General features: G+C 37.2%; 1 protein-coding gene across 2 annotated transcripts in view; it reads left to right on the forward strand.

Moving 5' to 3' along the window:
* Positions 1–14,931, forward strand: part of SMARCC1 (SWI/SNF related BAF chromatin remodeling complex subunit C1) — a 137,324-nt gene that overhangs the window by 55,313 nt on the left and 67,080 nt on the right. For both annotated transcript variants that reach the window (XM_019723988.3, XM_019723987.3), the window contains exons 11-15: positions 1,306–1,430; positions 4,063–4,122; positions 9,337–9,374; positions 10,345–10,466; positions 12,800–12,871. In XM_019723988.3, the coding sequence (XP_019579547.2) occupies positions 1,306–1,430; positions 4,063–4,122; positions 9,337–9,374; positions 10,345–10,466; positions 12,800–12,871 (417 nt within the window). The remainder of the gene's footprint in view (positions 1–1,305; positions 1,431–4,062; positions 4,123–9,336; positions 9,375–10,344; positions 10,467–12,799; positions 12,872–14,931) is intronic.

The following is a 14,931-nucleotide window of genomic DNA, read 5'->3' on the forward strand; positions in this document are numbered from 1 at the left end:
TCACTTAAGGGCTCAGATGGGGCACCAGGACATGAGGGGTCACTGAACCAAGATGTAAAGTCCACAGGGTTCACAATGATGACATTTAGCTTCTGCTCTCTAGTGTACAATCACCAATGAGTTTCCTAGAATAAATGCATGCGTGTCCTTTAATTGACTATCTCTGGCGTCTAAAGAGCAGGCCTTTGCTCATTTTAGGTTTCCGCTTAGAATTCTGTATTTAACCAAAGCATACTGAAACCTGTTTTCCTAGTGTCTTATTCATCTTTCCTGCATCTTTTCTTCCCTTTTTAAATATTTTGTCTCCCCATCACTTTTAGATTGATAGGCCTTTTAAAAGTTCTCATGTAATTTTTATTTTACATTTAATCTGTATACCTCATTCTACCTCTACCTCTAGAAACATGTTGCCCATCTCAGAAGAGAGCTTTGAGTATTCTCTCGGCAGTGTGAGGACTCAGGCTGCGGCATCCTGGGTTTCACCCTTCCCACTCTCACTTGTGTCATGTGCTTTAATTGACTACCCGTTCCTTCCCAATAGAAGTGAGTTTTTGTGCCTTTACTCATCATCCTGAAACATTGCCTACTGCTTGGTAAATTGTTACTGTTCCCACTATTCAGCTTAACTGTCATCTTCAAGCTGGACTAGCTCTGTTCTCTGAGCTTTATGTTTTTCTTGGTACTTTTACCCCTTTCTCAGTATTGGTACGCGTCACATTGAATGGGTTAGGTTATGATTCCTGTCGTGTATCCCTTGTAATTCCTCAAGGTAAGGAATCATTCCGTTTTTGTTTCCACCCTGACATGCTTTCTGGCATGTATTAGCTTTAAAAATAAATATTGATTTGACTGAATTGGTGGTGAAAGAGCAATGGCAATTTTTGCAGAAAGAATTATTGTCATTCTAAGTGATTCTACTTTGCACTTCCTGGTATTTGGATGATACAAAGAACCAGGAAAATACAGTTGTGTATCTTTGAGACGATGTCTTATGTAAGTGATTGCTTATGATCTGGGATAAAATATGTGCCATATTTCCTTGGTTTTTATAACACTAATTGAAGCCCCTTTTTAGGATGTGGTCTGCAGTTTGTATAGAAGGGTTTCTATTTCCATTTCCTAAGCCCAATACCTTTTTTTTTGGCTGTAATTTGGAGACTGTATCTAATTTGTTGATTTCTTTTGTCTTTTAAAGTGATTCTGAGCATAGATCCTAACAACAGTGAAAGTAAAGCCTCTGAAATTGCTTGCTAGAAGTAGCTATAATCAGTCTTATTTATTTTTCATATACCTTGTGTGTTTTAGCCAGGCTAGTCTTTATGGGAAGCGCAGAAGTCAGAAAGAGGAAGATGAGCAAGAAGATCTTACCAAGGACATGGAAGACCCAACGCCTGTTCCCAACATCGAGGAAGTGGTCCTTCCAAAAAATGGTTTGTATTCTGCCTAGACTATGAGTGTTAGACATGACTGAGTCATTCCCAGCAGTGCCATGGGATGGTTGATTTCTTGCTCTGCATCCCCATTTCTCAACTTTCAAATATGAATAGATTCACACTTTTAATGTTAATGTTTATGAAATTTCCTCTTTCCCAGTCTTTTGGAGTACTTTTCCCATTTGTTTATTGAGAAAATACACTGTGACCAAAAAGTTCTCTTAATTTAGTAACTTTAATGCTTTAAAATTAATGTTTTTAAAATCCCAACAGAATCAATTTATGTGAGAAGAAATTGAGTACTTATCTATGAACAATTTAATGTGTTTGAATCAGTTTTTGGAAGGAGGAGGATGTTATACCCTTTTAAGTGTGATTGTGGATTTGTCGATTTTTCTCTTTATTCCTGTTAAGTATTTTTCATGTATTTTTTCTTGTCCTTTCAAGCTCTGCTATTTAAGGGTGTATACATGTAGGATCATCATGTCTTCCTGATGCACTGACCCTGGTGTCATGTCTGTATGTGCTTGTGTTGATGTCTCAGTTCTCTGATAATTAAGCATCATTTAACCGCATCCTTTTTAAAATTTCTACATTTCAGTTTTTATTAGTCTTCAGTTATATATTATAGTTTTAATTGAGATGTACTTCACATAGCATAAAATTCACCATTTTAAAGTGTATACTTCAGTGTTGTTAGTATATTCATTATGTTGTACAACCATCACCACTCTTAATAGCAGAGCATTTACATCCCCTGCAAAGAACCTCCATACCTATTGGGGTTTGTCTGAATTAACCCTTGCCCCATACCCTGCAAACACTGTTCTACTTTCTTTCTCTGTGGATTTTCTTCTTCTCTATTTGCTTTTTAGCTGTTTTTTTTCCTGGTGGTTGCTCTAGGTATTATGATATATATCCTTAATTTAGCAAATCTATTTAGAATTACTATTGTCTAGTTGAGGGGAAAATGTGTGAAATTTATATAATATATGCCCTCTCCTGTCTTGTGTGATGTTTTCATATATTTCACTTCCACATGTGTTATAATCCTCACATCCTTTTTTATTGGTTGTTCTTTTTTTAAGGAGTCTATTGTATTTTTAAAAATTTAAATAATGAAAAATACAATCTATAATATGTTATATGCGTTTTTAAAATTCATTGTATTATATAAAACTAGGCACTAAAAACCACACAAATGTATTTTTAAGGTCATATGGAAGAAAATATTTATAAAAGTAATTAAAAGACATACTTTAAATAAAAGAGCTATAAAGGTGGTAGTAGTCCTAACAGATGCCTAAACTGTAAAGCTATAATAATTAATAAACTATGATTTGGACACAGGAATGGATGAATCCATCAGTGGAATAGAATGGCCAATGTAAATGTAGACCCATATGTTTATAAACTTCATTTATTGTGAATTTGGCAATGCTAGTCAGTTTGGAAAAGACCAAACAAATTATTCCATAAATACTTTTGGTAAAATTTAGTATTCTTTGTATCATATATAAGAATGTAAATTCAGGTGGATTAAAGTACTAAATGTAAGAAAAACTGTAAAAGTAACCATCAAGTACTAATGCACTTTAAACAAGTGTGAACCATGGAGAAAATACTCACTACGCATCTAACAAAGAATTAGAACCCTAAATATGTATAAAGATTCATAAACCTCATAAAGGTCAACGTATTCTGTACTGGTAATTTTGTAAAAAATACAAAGCCAATAAGTGTCTGAAAAGATGCTCAGCTTCAAGGATATGTAAATTATTAAAGTGTTTTCCGTCATCAATTTTGAAAACTTAGGTGATTCCTAAAGTACAAATGTTTTGAGAAAGTAGGTACTTCCAAATGCTGTTATTGTTGGAAGTGTAAATTGATGAAGTCACTTCACACAATCTGGCTATATCTATTAAATTTTAAATGTGTACATCCAGTAGCAGTTTTAATTTCAGAGTCTTAAATAATTACATGCATGCATTATGATAAGTAGAAAACAGTGTTGATTAAAAAATAGTGAAAAATTAAAAATAAATCGTTTCTATCAATATAAGACTACTTACTTTATGATCCACACATGAACACACTGGGCCTATTAAAAATGAAAGGGACGTAACATAACTGAAAATTCTTAACATGGAAATATTAGTGTCGTGAGAAAATTAGAGGGCTAAGGACAGTATGAATAACGTTTATGTAAGATTTTTTTAAATCCTCAAAATATGTTTTAAAATCCACATAGATGTATAAATGGTTATCAGTTCTCCTTCAGTTTATCTTTCTATATGAATGGTACAAAAATGGGAATCAAATGCACAAAAAACTTAATAGAAATATTTTTAGGAAAGGGGTCAAAAGGTTCTTTTCAGATTTTGCTATATATTGTTTACTTCATGATGAAAAAATATTGGTGCTTTGGTAAATAATTACAAATGTAGTGCCTTTCATTCAGTGGTAATGCTTCTCATTGGGCTTGTGGTTTTTACTTGCAGGTGAGTACTGCATGAGAGTGCAGTTGCAGTGAGATTCATGTAAAATTTAATTGTACCCTATTCGGTTTTCTTATTAAAAACGAGTAGAAATTGTCCCCTAAAACATGATTCTTTCTTTTCCTTTCTAGTAAATCCAAAGAAAGATAGTGAAAATACACCTGTTAAAGGAGGAACTGTAGCAGATCTAGGTAAAACCCAAAACATCTATACACGTCTGTGTTGCTTTCTGTCTTGGATGTATGTATCTTCAGCCCTCATTTTTTTTCTTTACTGAGAGATGTTGCTTTCAATTGCTGTGCTTTCCAGAGCAGATATTAAGGGTGACTACCTTCAGTAACATTGTGGATTAGTGTGCTAGTATATTAGGAAATTTAGTTTCCAGCAATCCATTCCTTCCAGTCGTACTGATCTGCCCCTTTCACAACGTAATGTTTTCCTGCAAACTAGCATAGGTGGTAATATTGTACCTAAATCTGAGTTTTAAAGAATTTGTTAAAAAAAAAAAAAAAAGAATTTGTTGCAGTTAAAGCACTTTTTATATGTAATCTCTGAAACATTTGCTTCACAACATGTGCACATTGAATTTTCATCTTTAGAACAAAAATCTATTGATTGTTACTACTTTGTAAGCCAACTTCAGTTTTCTAAACAGTATAAAATGAGACTCCCATTATCCTGTTATAGTATTTTCAATTTATAGAATACATTTTCACAAGTCAGGCATAATTCTTGGATGTGCTACGAGGGTAGAAAAGTGGAGTATAGTCATTTGTTCTAGTTTTAAAAAATAGAGGTGGTTTTAAACATCTTTATTCCTGAGGGTTTTATGTGGAGTACTTTCTTCACTTGTGGAAAAACAAAACAAAACAGAAGAACCTAGTGTTTTCAGTATATACTAAATATTTGACTTGATAGAATTTTAGAGCTGAAAGGAATTTTCAAGAGATCCTTATGTGGAAAATGAGATTTCAGTTCCTCTATCTCCTATTTAAATGAATTCTGTATTTCACGTAAATCACGTGCTTCTTGCTGGGCAGATATGAGTGGGTGTTTGGGAGAGTTGTTTTACTTAATTTCACTAACTACATCCTGTTTTTCTCTGGCTTAAAGCCTGTCATTGAACATCAGTGGACAATTTTATTTTTGATTATGTCTAAAATAGAAGCAGAAAATTATCTTCATGACAGTTCGTATAAAGGTGGTATGAGGCCAACAAAATAGAGTAGTCCCCCATATCCGTGTGGGGTACATTCCAAGGCCACATGTGGATGCCCGAAACCATGGATAGTACCAGGTCCTGTATGTACTGTTTTTTCCTATAAGTGCATACCTATCATAAAGTTTAATTTATAAATTAGTAAGAGATTAACAAAAACAATAGTAAAATAGGACAGTTATAACAATATCCCATAATAAAAGTTATATGAATGTAGTCTCTTTTTCTCTCTCTGATAACCATTTTGATAACCGAGAGCTACTAAGTGACGAACAGGCAGGTATGTAGAGAATAGACACACACTGGACAAACGGATGATTCTCGTCCCAGGCAGGAGTGAGCAGCACGGCATTAGATTTTATCCTGCTACCCAGAATGGCCCACAGTTTCAAACTTAATTGTTTATTTCTGAAATTTTCCATTTAGTATTTTAGTACAATGTTGGATTGGGGGTGGGACTGCTGTAAATGAAAAACGAGATGCCATCAAAACATTATATCTACCTTAATTGCTTTTAACATTATTAATAGAATATTGATCTTGAATAACTTAATAATTTACGTTCTCCATAAATTTGTATTGCCCATTCTACAGCTGCACTTACTCACTCACTGAATCAAAGGCCAAGAAAGTAAACACTAACTATAAACAGTCTTTTATTTTGTATTCTCAGTAAAGAAGTGACGGTAGAAGATTGGTAAGACTTGAAACTCTTCACTAGGACAATTTATGAAACAGAATGGTAGTTTACATTTTTAAGTATATCTCCTGAAAAAGATTCAGTGTGTAGTTTCTAGGGAACAGACAATTGTCCTTTTAAAAGTAACGTAACTGTTAGAGTATTTTTATAATAGATTTTATCAGAAGACTCAAATTTCAGCCAATTTTAAGAAAAGAATAGTGGTCCCGACAGGATTAAAATTTTTTAATGCTGTATATGAAAGATCTTTTGTGTTAACCTTGAAATTCAAGTCAGGAGTGTTGTAGCTGAAGATGCTGCTGGTCACAGATGGCACGTTAGGGTCTATGGGATTTGAAACTGTTGTCCTGGCCTTTGATCCGGGGACCACCAGGCTTCCCATGTGTCATTTAATATCTGGCTTTCTGCATCAGCTCTAACCTGAACCATGCCAAGGGCATCTGATCCGTCCACTGGGAATTGTTTTTCACAGACTTGTTTTTTTCACTGGTCCCTCTTCTGCCTTAACATACCACCTAGCTAACTGTACCTAGTCCTTTTTTGAGTACTCAGAAAGGGCAAGATCTAGGGGCTGAGGTGAGAGGATATTTGGCCACATCTAGAAGGAGGAAGGGAACATTTATGGAGTATTATCATTTAGGAATCAGTAGGAAGGGTGTCCGTCCTATTCTTATTATCAGGTAGTTTACTTCCTGTGGGTACCAAGACCACCTCAGGGATGGAAATGTCAGACTCAAATTAAATGGTATCAGACTCAAATTAACTGGTATATTATGCCCAGAGGGAGATCGAGTTGTGCTACCACCATCTGATGAGAAGTTGATTATCCTTTGGTTTACCAAGATCCAAAGGACAAAAAATTCATTTTGACAGCCTTACCTAGGTTTCTTTCTTAGTCACTTCCTAGAAAGAAAGGAAAAAATATCCCTATGCAGAGCTCGATGACTCATGTGGGTACTTAGTACCATAATAGACCACACTCTGAATCCCCTATTCCTGTTGGCAGGTGTTTGTCTCTAACTTAAAACAAATCAAGCAACAGGGTCCATCTTTATGTTGCATGAGTACTTGCCAGGTATCATTCTACATATGTTTTCATTTCACCATAAAAACATGTTAGCCCTGTTTTATTGGTGAGGAAATGGAGACTGGAGGGGTTCAGTACCATTTCTAAGAATACAGCTATTATTAATAATTAAGTGGCAGAGCACAGGTTCAGGTCCAGGCCTGTCTGACTAGTGCTTGTCTGACCCGTGCTTTCTCCTTGCTGCTGTGCTCCTTTCTCAGCCTGTATTCATGCTCACAGTGGCCTTCCAATTCTGTGAAGTCATCAAGTGCATCCCCACCTGAGGCCTTTTGATCTGGTTGCTTTCTGTCTGTGGAAGGCTTGTTATGCCCTTCTCTTCTCATGCTTCAGCATAAATGCCACCTTTTCAGAGAGGCTTCCCTCTTTATGTGTTCTGAAGGGTCCACTCACCCAGTCTGTCTCCTAAATACCTCACTTTGCTTTTATTTTCTGTATGGCGATTTCAGCATCTTATATTTTTTTATTTTCTTTTCCATCCCCTGCCACTGCTGATTGGAATGTAAGCACCATCAAGACGGGGACCTTTCTTTTTCATCATTGTGTCCTTGGCATTTGGACAGTGGCTGACACATATACCTGTTAAAATGCTAGTCATCTGTTTATATATTCTGAAGTACAGATTGGCAGACTTCTGAAAAGAGCCAGATACTGTATATTTTCGGCATTGTTGTGCCCAGTGTTCCCTGTCACAACTCATCAACTTTGCCAGTGTAGTGCGAATGTAGTCATGGATACTGTATAAACAAGTGATCGTGGCTTATTCCAGGAAAACTTTTATTCATGGACACTGAAATTTAAATGTCAGTTTATTTTCATGTGTCATGATATATCCTTCTATTAATTTTCTTTTCAACCATTTAAAAAAATGTAAAACCTGTTCGTCTCTTGGAGGTGCAATGGGAACCCCAAGGCCATCCCCAGGTTTCTCTAGGACTCATGGGATTCAGCATATAGTTGTACTCACAGCTGACATATATATATATATATATATATATCAGCTACATAGGGAGTATAAACAGATCATAAGGGAAGATGACGCAAACTGTGCATGCAGTTATTTTTATGCTCTTTCCCTCACATGAGGGGTCACATAGAGTACACTCTTCCTGCAACAACAAAAAATACAGCAACGCGTCTGCATGGTTTCCGTCCAGGGAATCCCATTAGAGGGTCTACAACCAATGGTTTTCCAGGGGTTCCTGGTTATGTCGGATACTCTCCGCCTAGCACTTACCAGAATTTCAGGCTCCTGTAAGTAAAGCGAGATTTCCTCGTGAGGCATGTTGTTCACACAGTCCAAGCAGAGTAAACCCCCTTCTTATCAAATGACTTGACTAGGAACACGCTGAGAGTCAAACTCCCAGATTCCATACAAAAAGAGGCAGTGGGCCACATTGGCCTGTGGGCTATATACATACATTGCTGGCTGCTGGTCTAAACAGCTTATTTACTGCTTTTCAAATACCAGATTCTTGGACTATTTGTTAAATGAGTAAGTTAAAAAGTGACTTTGCCATGTTCTCTTTGAACTTCATAGTGCCCTAGTCACTGCCAATGTCATAATAATTACTTAAAAAAAAAAATGTTACAGGAGCTTAATGTAATTATTTGTGCCTGAGTTTCTTACCCGTTTTACACTGGCACTTTTACTTTTCACAGTGGAAATCGGCTGCTTGGTTTAGATTATGTGGGTTTGCTCCTGTCTTTTGCAAGGCCAGCATTTAGGTCATGGAGTCCCCTGTCCTCAGAAGGTATTAACACTTAGCAGGACTCTGTAGGGAATGAGTAGAACCTCTTCCTTTACGCCTCATTCTTGACGCACTTCTCTGGGATCTAAAATGTCATTACTTAGTTTCTCACCAAACCTCTGGAGGCCAGAGCCTTATTCAAGCCTCTTACCTATTATTAAGCAAGATCACGACTAAGATAGTAGCCCAAGCAGTAATTAATTTTAAATTCCCTACTGTTGGAAATTTTTAATTATTTATGCTTTGAATGTCTGTTCCCCTTTGTGCTTCTGTGTACAGTTCTAATTTACTGAATTATCTGAGATGAATTTGCTTTAATACCCTATTTCCTTGTGTCCAGTATCAATTACTTAAACCTTAAAGCAGGGGTGTCCAAACTGTGGCCTGTGGGCCAACTGCGACCCGCAATCCATTTTTTATTGGCCCACAGCAAATTCCAAAAATATATGTATTTTACTTAAATAAACTAGGTGAGGCAATACGTACTTCACCTCGAGTGAGTGGCCTGGCTGTTTGTGTATTTTACCGCATATGGCCCTTGGTGAAAACCGTTGAACAAAGTTTGGACACCCCTGCCTTAAAGTTTCTGTGTAATCCAGACAGTATTACCTGTTTTTCAAATAAATGATGTGATGTGTTTTGATTTGACAGATGAGCAGGATGAAGAAACAGTCACAACAGGAATCAAGGTAATGACCAAGTTCGGCCCGGTGCAGGGGACACACTCTGACGTCAGATCCTGTGGAGCAAGCACTAGGAATGCTGAAGCAGAAGCGTCTTTAGAAATAGGCTGCTTGGAGGCCCTTTGCGATTTTTTGTTTCTTTAACATATTCCAAAATAATTTGTGTTTCTTGACCTCCAAAATTTTATCAAAAGGAAATGTCCATATTCCCAGATGGTGTACCCAGAGAAGCAGTGGGTTTGAAATTACTGTGTGAGCAAAACCAGATTTTTAGGTGGAATCATTTGCAAAACCAGCATAATTGACATTCTGATACAAATCAGAGGTAATTGTTCATAGTGGAAGTGATTGAGAGTGTCGGCCCTCTAGTTGGACTACCTGGAGTTACATCTTGGTTGTAACTTACTAGTTCTGTGCATGGTTTTCTCACCCACAGTGGAGGCAGTAAATAGTACCTGTTGGTGGTAATGGGGAGTCAGTGAGGTAATGCACCAAAGCCGTTAGCATATACTTAATGCTCAGGCTTTGGGACAGGGGAAGCCTTGTCATTATGCCTTATTAGTGACCACCTTACAAGTCACTTGAGAACTAGTAATTCAGATTTGTGATCCTACGATTAGGAAAAATTGGGTAAGTACGAAGTAAGCTATTGTGAAAAAAGTTTTGGGCGGTGAGTCTGAATTCCTCATTGTAGAAACAGCCTTTGTTTACGTTGTTGTTTAATCTTATTATGAGACATTTACCTTCTCTTTGTTGATTCCCTCATCTGTAAAATGGAGGAATTAAATCTGCTATGTCACGTGCACATCTTGTGAAGGAACCTTAAAAATTGTGAAAGGCTGTTTTTACTTGAAATTTGTTTTCCTTGATGTTAGATCAACTAGCCGTTTTCTGTAATGTAATACAGAAGTTTGAAAGCTGTTCCATACCTCTCCATAGTTCTGTCTTTCTCTGAACTTCAGCTTCTTTTCTATAGGAAGATGAAGATCCCAGCAAAGGTGATCAGAATCGGTCAGTTGACCCTGGAGAAGATAATGTGACAGAGCAGACCAATCACATTATTATTCCTAGCTATGCATCGTGGTTTGATTATAACTGGTGAGTGGGCCACTTACACCTGTCAGCATAGTACTGAGGGGTGGAAAAATCTTCCTTGAAATCATATTGTGCCATTGTGCCCAAGTCCCCACATCAGAAATCACTGTCTCACTGGATGAAGGAAGGTAGAAAGTGATTTTAACTTTGGAAGGTGTTCTTTAAAACAATTTCAGAATGTTAAAGATGGGTGACGGGAAGGGATTAAGAAGTACAAATTGGTTGTTACACAGTAGTCATGGGGATGTAGGGTACAGCATAAGGAATATAGTCAGTAATGTTGTAATAACTAGGTACGGTGCCAGATAGGTACTAGATCTGTCAGGGTGATAGGTGGGAATGGGATTAGGGGCAGGGTGAAAAACTTGAAGGAATTAAGAAATACAAATTGGTAGTTAATACAGTATGGGGAATATAATCAACATTGTTATAAAGATGATGTAAGGTGTCAGATGGGCACTGGACTTATCAGGGGGATCACATCATAAACTAGATTCCTGAACACTGCGCTATATGCCTGAGGCTGAAGTAGAATAATATTGAATGTCAACTATAACTGTATAGGAATATATTGTCACGGGATGTGGAGTACGACAGAGGGAAGATAGTGGTATTGTAACGGCTATTTAAGTTGTCAGAAAGGTAGTAACTTGGCTGGGTTATCACTTTATGAGGGGTTTAAATGTCTATTTTGCTTTGTACACCTGAAACTAATTTAAAAAAAATTTTAATTAACATTTAAAAAGTTTCAGGCTGGCCCGGTGGCTCAGGCGGTTAGAGCTCCATGCTCCTAACTCCGAAGGCTGCCGGTTCGATTCCCACATGGGCCAGTGGGTTCTCAACCACAAGGTTGCTGGTTCAACTCCTCGACTCCCGCAAGGGATGGTGGGCTCCGCCCCCTGCAACTAAGATTGAACACGGCACCTTGAGCTGAGCTGCCGCTGAGCTCCCGGATGGCTCAGTTGGTTGGAGCGCGTCCTCTCAACCACAAGGTTGCCGGTTTCAAGTCCCCCAAGGGATGGTGGGCTGCGCCCCCTGCAACTAGCAACGGCAACTGGACCTGGAGCTGAGCTGCGCCCTCCACAACTAAGACTGAAAGGACAACAACTTGACTTGGGAAACAGTCCTGGAAGTAGACTGTTCCCCAGTAAAGTCCTGTTCTCCTTCCCCAATGAAATCCTTAAAAAAAAAAAAAAAAAGTTTCAGAATGTAACGGGGTTATAAAATTTTCATAAGCTTGAACCTAACTCAATAGGAATCAGTCATAACTCAGACAAATGCTGGAGTGTTTAATTATATTAATGTAATATGATTTTGAAACATTAAAGAAATATATAAAGAACTCATATGACTGTCGAGTAATGCCTTCATTTTAATAGGAGATATTTTCACATTACGAGGCTTTTCACATACAAACTCTGGTATGGAAAAGAGTTCAAGAATGCAGACCTCCTTAGCATCCTCCCTGTTACCACAACCTCTGTGGCCCCATTGGAGCAGTCCTCATGGGGTGTAGTTCAGAGCGGGCTGGGTTTTGTTGTTTGTTTTCTTATTTTTACACATATGTACCAGAGGTTGTGTACTTATTTCAGTGATGCTCCCTGCCCTGACTTGGAATCTTTTTTTATTTTTATTTTTTTTTAAATTATATTGGGGAACAGTGTGTTTGTTTCTCCAGGGCCCATCACCTCCAAGTCGTCATCCTTCAATCTAGTTGTGGAGGGTGCAGCTCAGCTCCAAGTCCAGTCATTGTTTTCAATCTTTAGTTGCAGGAGGTGCAGCCCTTAGAAACCTTTAAGAGCCTTAGAAACATTATTATAAATTCCATTGTTTTTTAGCCATTCATTTTATCAGTTTGTTGCCATGCCAGCTACTGTGATTTTTGTCAGTTTCCAAAGAATGTCTTGTCATGATGTATTATGACAACATAATAAAATCTTTAGCTTTCAATGTGTTGATGGAATTTTTTTTTTTTTAATTAAATTTATTGGGGTGACAATTGTTAGTAAAATTACATAGATTTCAGGTGTACAATTCTGTATTACATCATGTATAAATCCCATTGTGTGTTCACCACCCAGAGATGGAATTTTTTGAGTTTGGTTAAAGGAATAGAAAAACCACAGTAAGCATTGGGAGTGAGAAAGGGAAAGCTTTCTCTGATTTTATTATGCTCTTAATACGTAGGAACTTGTGTAAGCCGATTAGTTTTTGCATGTAGTGCTCAGTTTTTGGATTTATCAGTTTTACTTTGAAAATTAAACAAACTTAGCTCAAATTTTAAGATTTTTATTTTTTAAAGAGTACTCCCAATCCTCTTTTTTTTCCCTTTTCAGTATTCATGTGATTGAGCGGCGTGCTCTTCCTGAGTTTTTCAATGGAAAAAACAAATCCAAGACTCCAGAGATGTGAGTGAAATGTGAACATGTAATCCTGATACCATTACATACTTTAGTGGGGCAGTGTTTAGAAAAATTGTTTATTTGTATGTGTTTGACAGGGGGATCTTCTGCCATTAGCAAAGATTAAAGCACACTTCTGAGTTAATCTTTGCTAATGTGTGGAAGTTTATTAAAAATTCTGCTTATAAAATATTCCATTCAGAACAGTGTTCATATCTCAGCTGTACTGAATTCTCTTTGCTTCAAAGGAAATTGTTTCAATTTTTTCTTCCTCAACCTTGAACTACAATACATGTTAGCTCTTGCAGCTAAAGATTGACTTCCGTAATAGATATTCACTAAAATGTGTTCATGTTTCTTTCTAACAGTTCGCACCTTGTGTATACATATGTTTTTATGGGCTATAGATAATTCATGTGTAATGATCTAGGAGAAAGTGGAATCTTTATCTTATTTTCCTGATGAATGACTAGTATTTAAAAGATTCCAGGTATGATGATACAACTACATATGAATTGATCTTAATTGCATGAAGTATTGTTGTGCTTTTACACTGAAAGTAGAACAACTTTTATTGGAAAGAAGAAGTTTGTCAAGATGTATTTTTGCCTTTGCCTGGTGACCCTTAAATACATTCTTCTGGAAACCTGTGCCCCTAAACTAAATCCACACCTGTCATACTTTAAATATTTTTCTGTGTATTATCTTCATAGTGTTAATTTGTTGTTTATTACACACATGTGACTGCATAAATACATGTCTCTTATTTAAATTGTTAGGGAAAGATAATTTTCCACTTATAACACATGGCATAAATGAAATAATTGAAGGATAAATATATTTTGGTGGTAGATAGTTTGAGATTCTAACTTTAGATGTCAAAGATAAATCCAGCCTTTTCATAACAAAGCTGTATGTAAGGAGTCATTTGGAACCAGAATCCCATTTGGCATGAGAAACCTTGGTAGTTTTTCCATCTATTGAGACATGATATATTCTTCCAGCTAATTTACTTATTGCCAGCATTTGTAAGTAATTATGGCCCGTGGGAGTCTCCTATTTCAAATCACAATTTAGTGCTTGAACCCATTTAACTTGTAAATTCACTATTCAGTCTATATTTATCCACCTGTGCTTATGCAGGACCCTTTTTGAGCAGTATACCTTTTCTACTCTGATGTAGCTAACCTCAAGCTGCCAAACTTTTCTTTGAGTTTTGTGGCAAGAACTTTTGCTAGGTCTCTTAACTTTCTAACATTTCAAGTTTTTTGTGGCAGAAATGCTTGGTTACATTGTGGAATCTGCTCTGTCCCCCAATCTGTTTTTCTCTCCTTTTGATACATTCTTGTCTTACTACCTTTGAGTTTGGCCTCGTGGCTTCTACTCGTTACCTAGCAGGGATCTCTGAAAAACTGCCAGCCAGAAGGTACATAACCATGTCAGAGCCAAAGCCACATGTGGCTCTAGGAAGAGTGTAGAAATGAGATTCAGTATCATGCTGTCTGTGCCAAATTCTGCCTTTCCCCTTACAACGTTGTGGTCTAGGACAAATTCTTTAATCTCTCTGTGCTTCAGTTTCCTCTTCTATCAATGGGATGATAATAGACTGCACTTCATGGAGAGATCGGGAGGGTTAAATGAATTACTGCATGGAAAGTGCTCAGAACTATTCCTGGCACACAGTAAAAATGCTAGATAAATAGCACAGCAGTCCCCCCTTATCTGCAGGGAGTAGTTCCAAGACCCCCCAGTGGATGCCCCACACCGTGGATATTGCTGAACCCTGTACAGTTGGCCCTTTGTCTCTGTGGTTTCCACATCCACAGATTCAGTGAACTGGATTGAAAACAGTATTTTCCATCCACGGTTGGGAATACCTGGATGCACAGGGCTGACTGTTGTTAGGGAGACAGCCTAAGTAACCAGGTGGTACTTGCAAATTCTGCAGGCAAGCGTCCATTCATCTCTTTGATCAAGTTTGTATTTGTTACTTCACATTAACTTTGTCAAATCACTCCATTTCCTTATTTTTGGTCTATATTAATAAGTAGTTGTTTTGCATGAGT

Source organism: Rhinolophus sinicus, chromosome 5, assembly GCF_057876585.1.
Source record: "Rhinolophus sinicus isolate RSI-liver-muscle chromosome 5, RSI-T2T, whole genome shotgun sequence".
NCBI classification, from domain to species: Eukaryota; Metazoa; Chordata; class Mammalia; order Chiroptera; family Rhinolophidae; genus Rhinolophus; species Rhinolophus sinicus.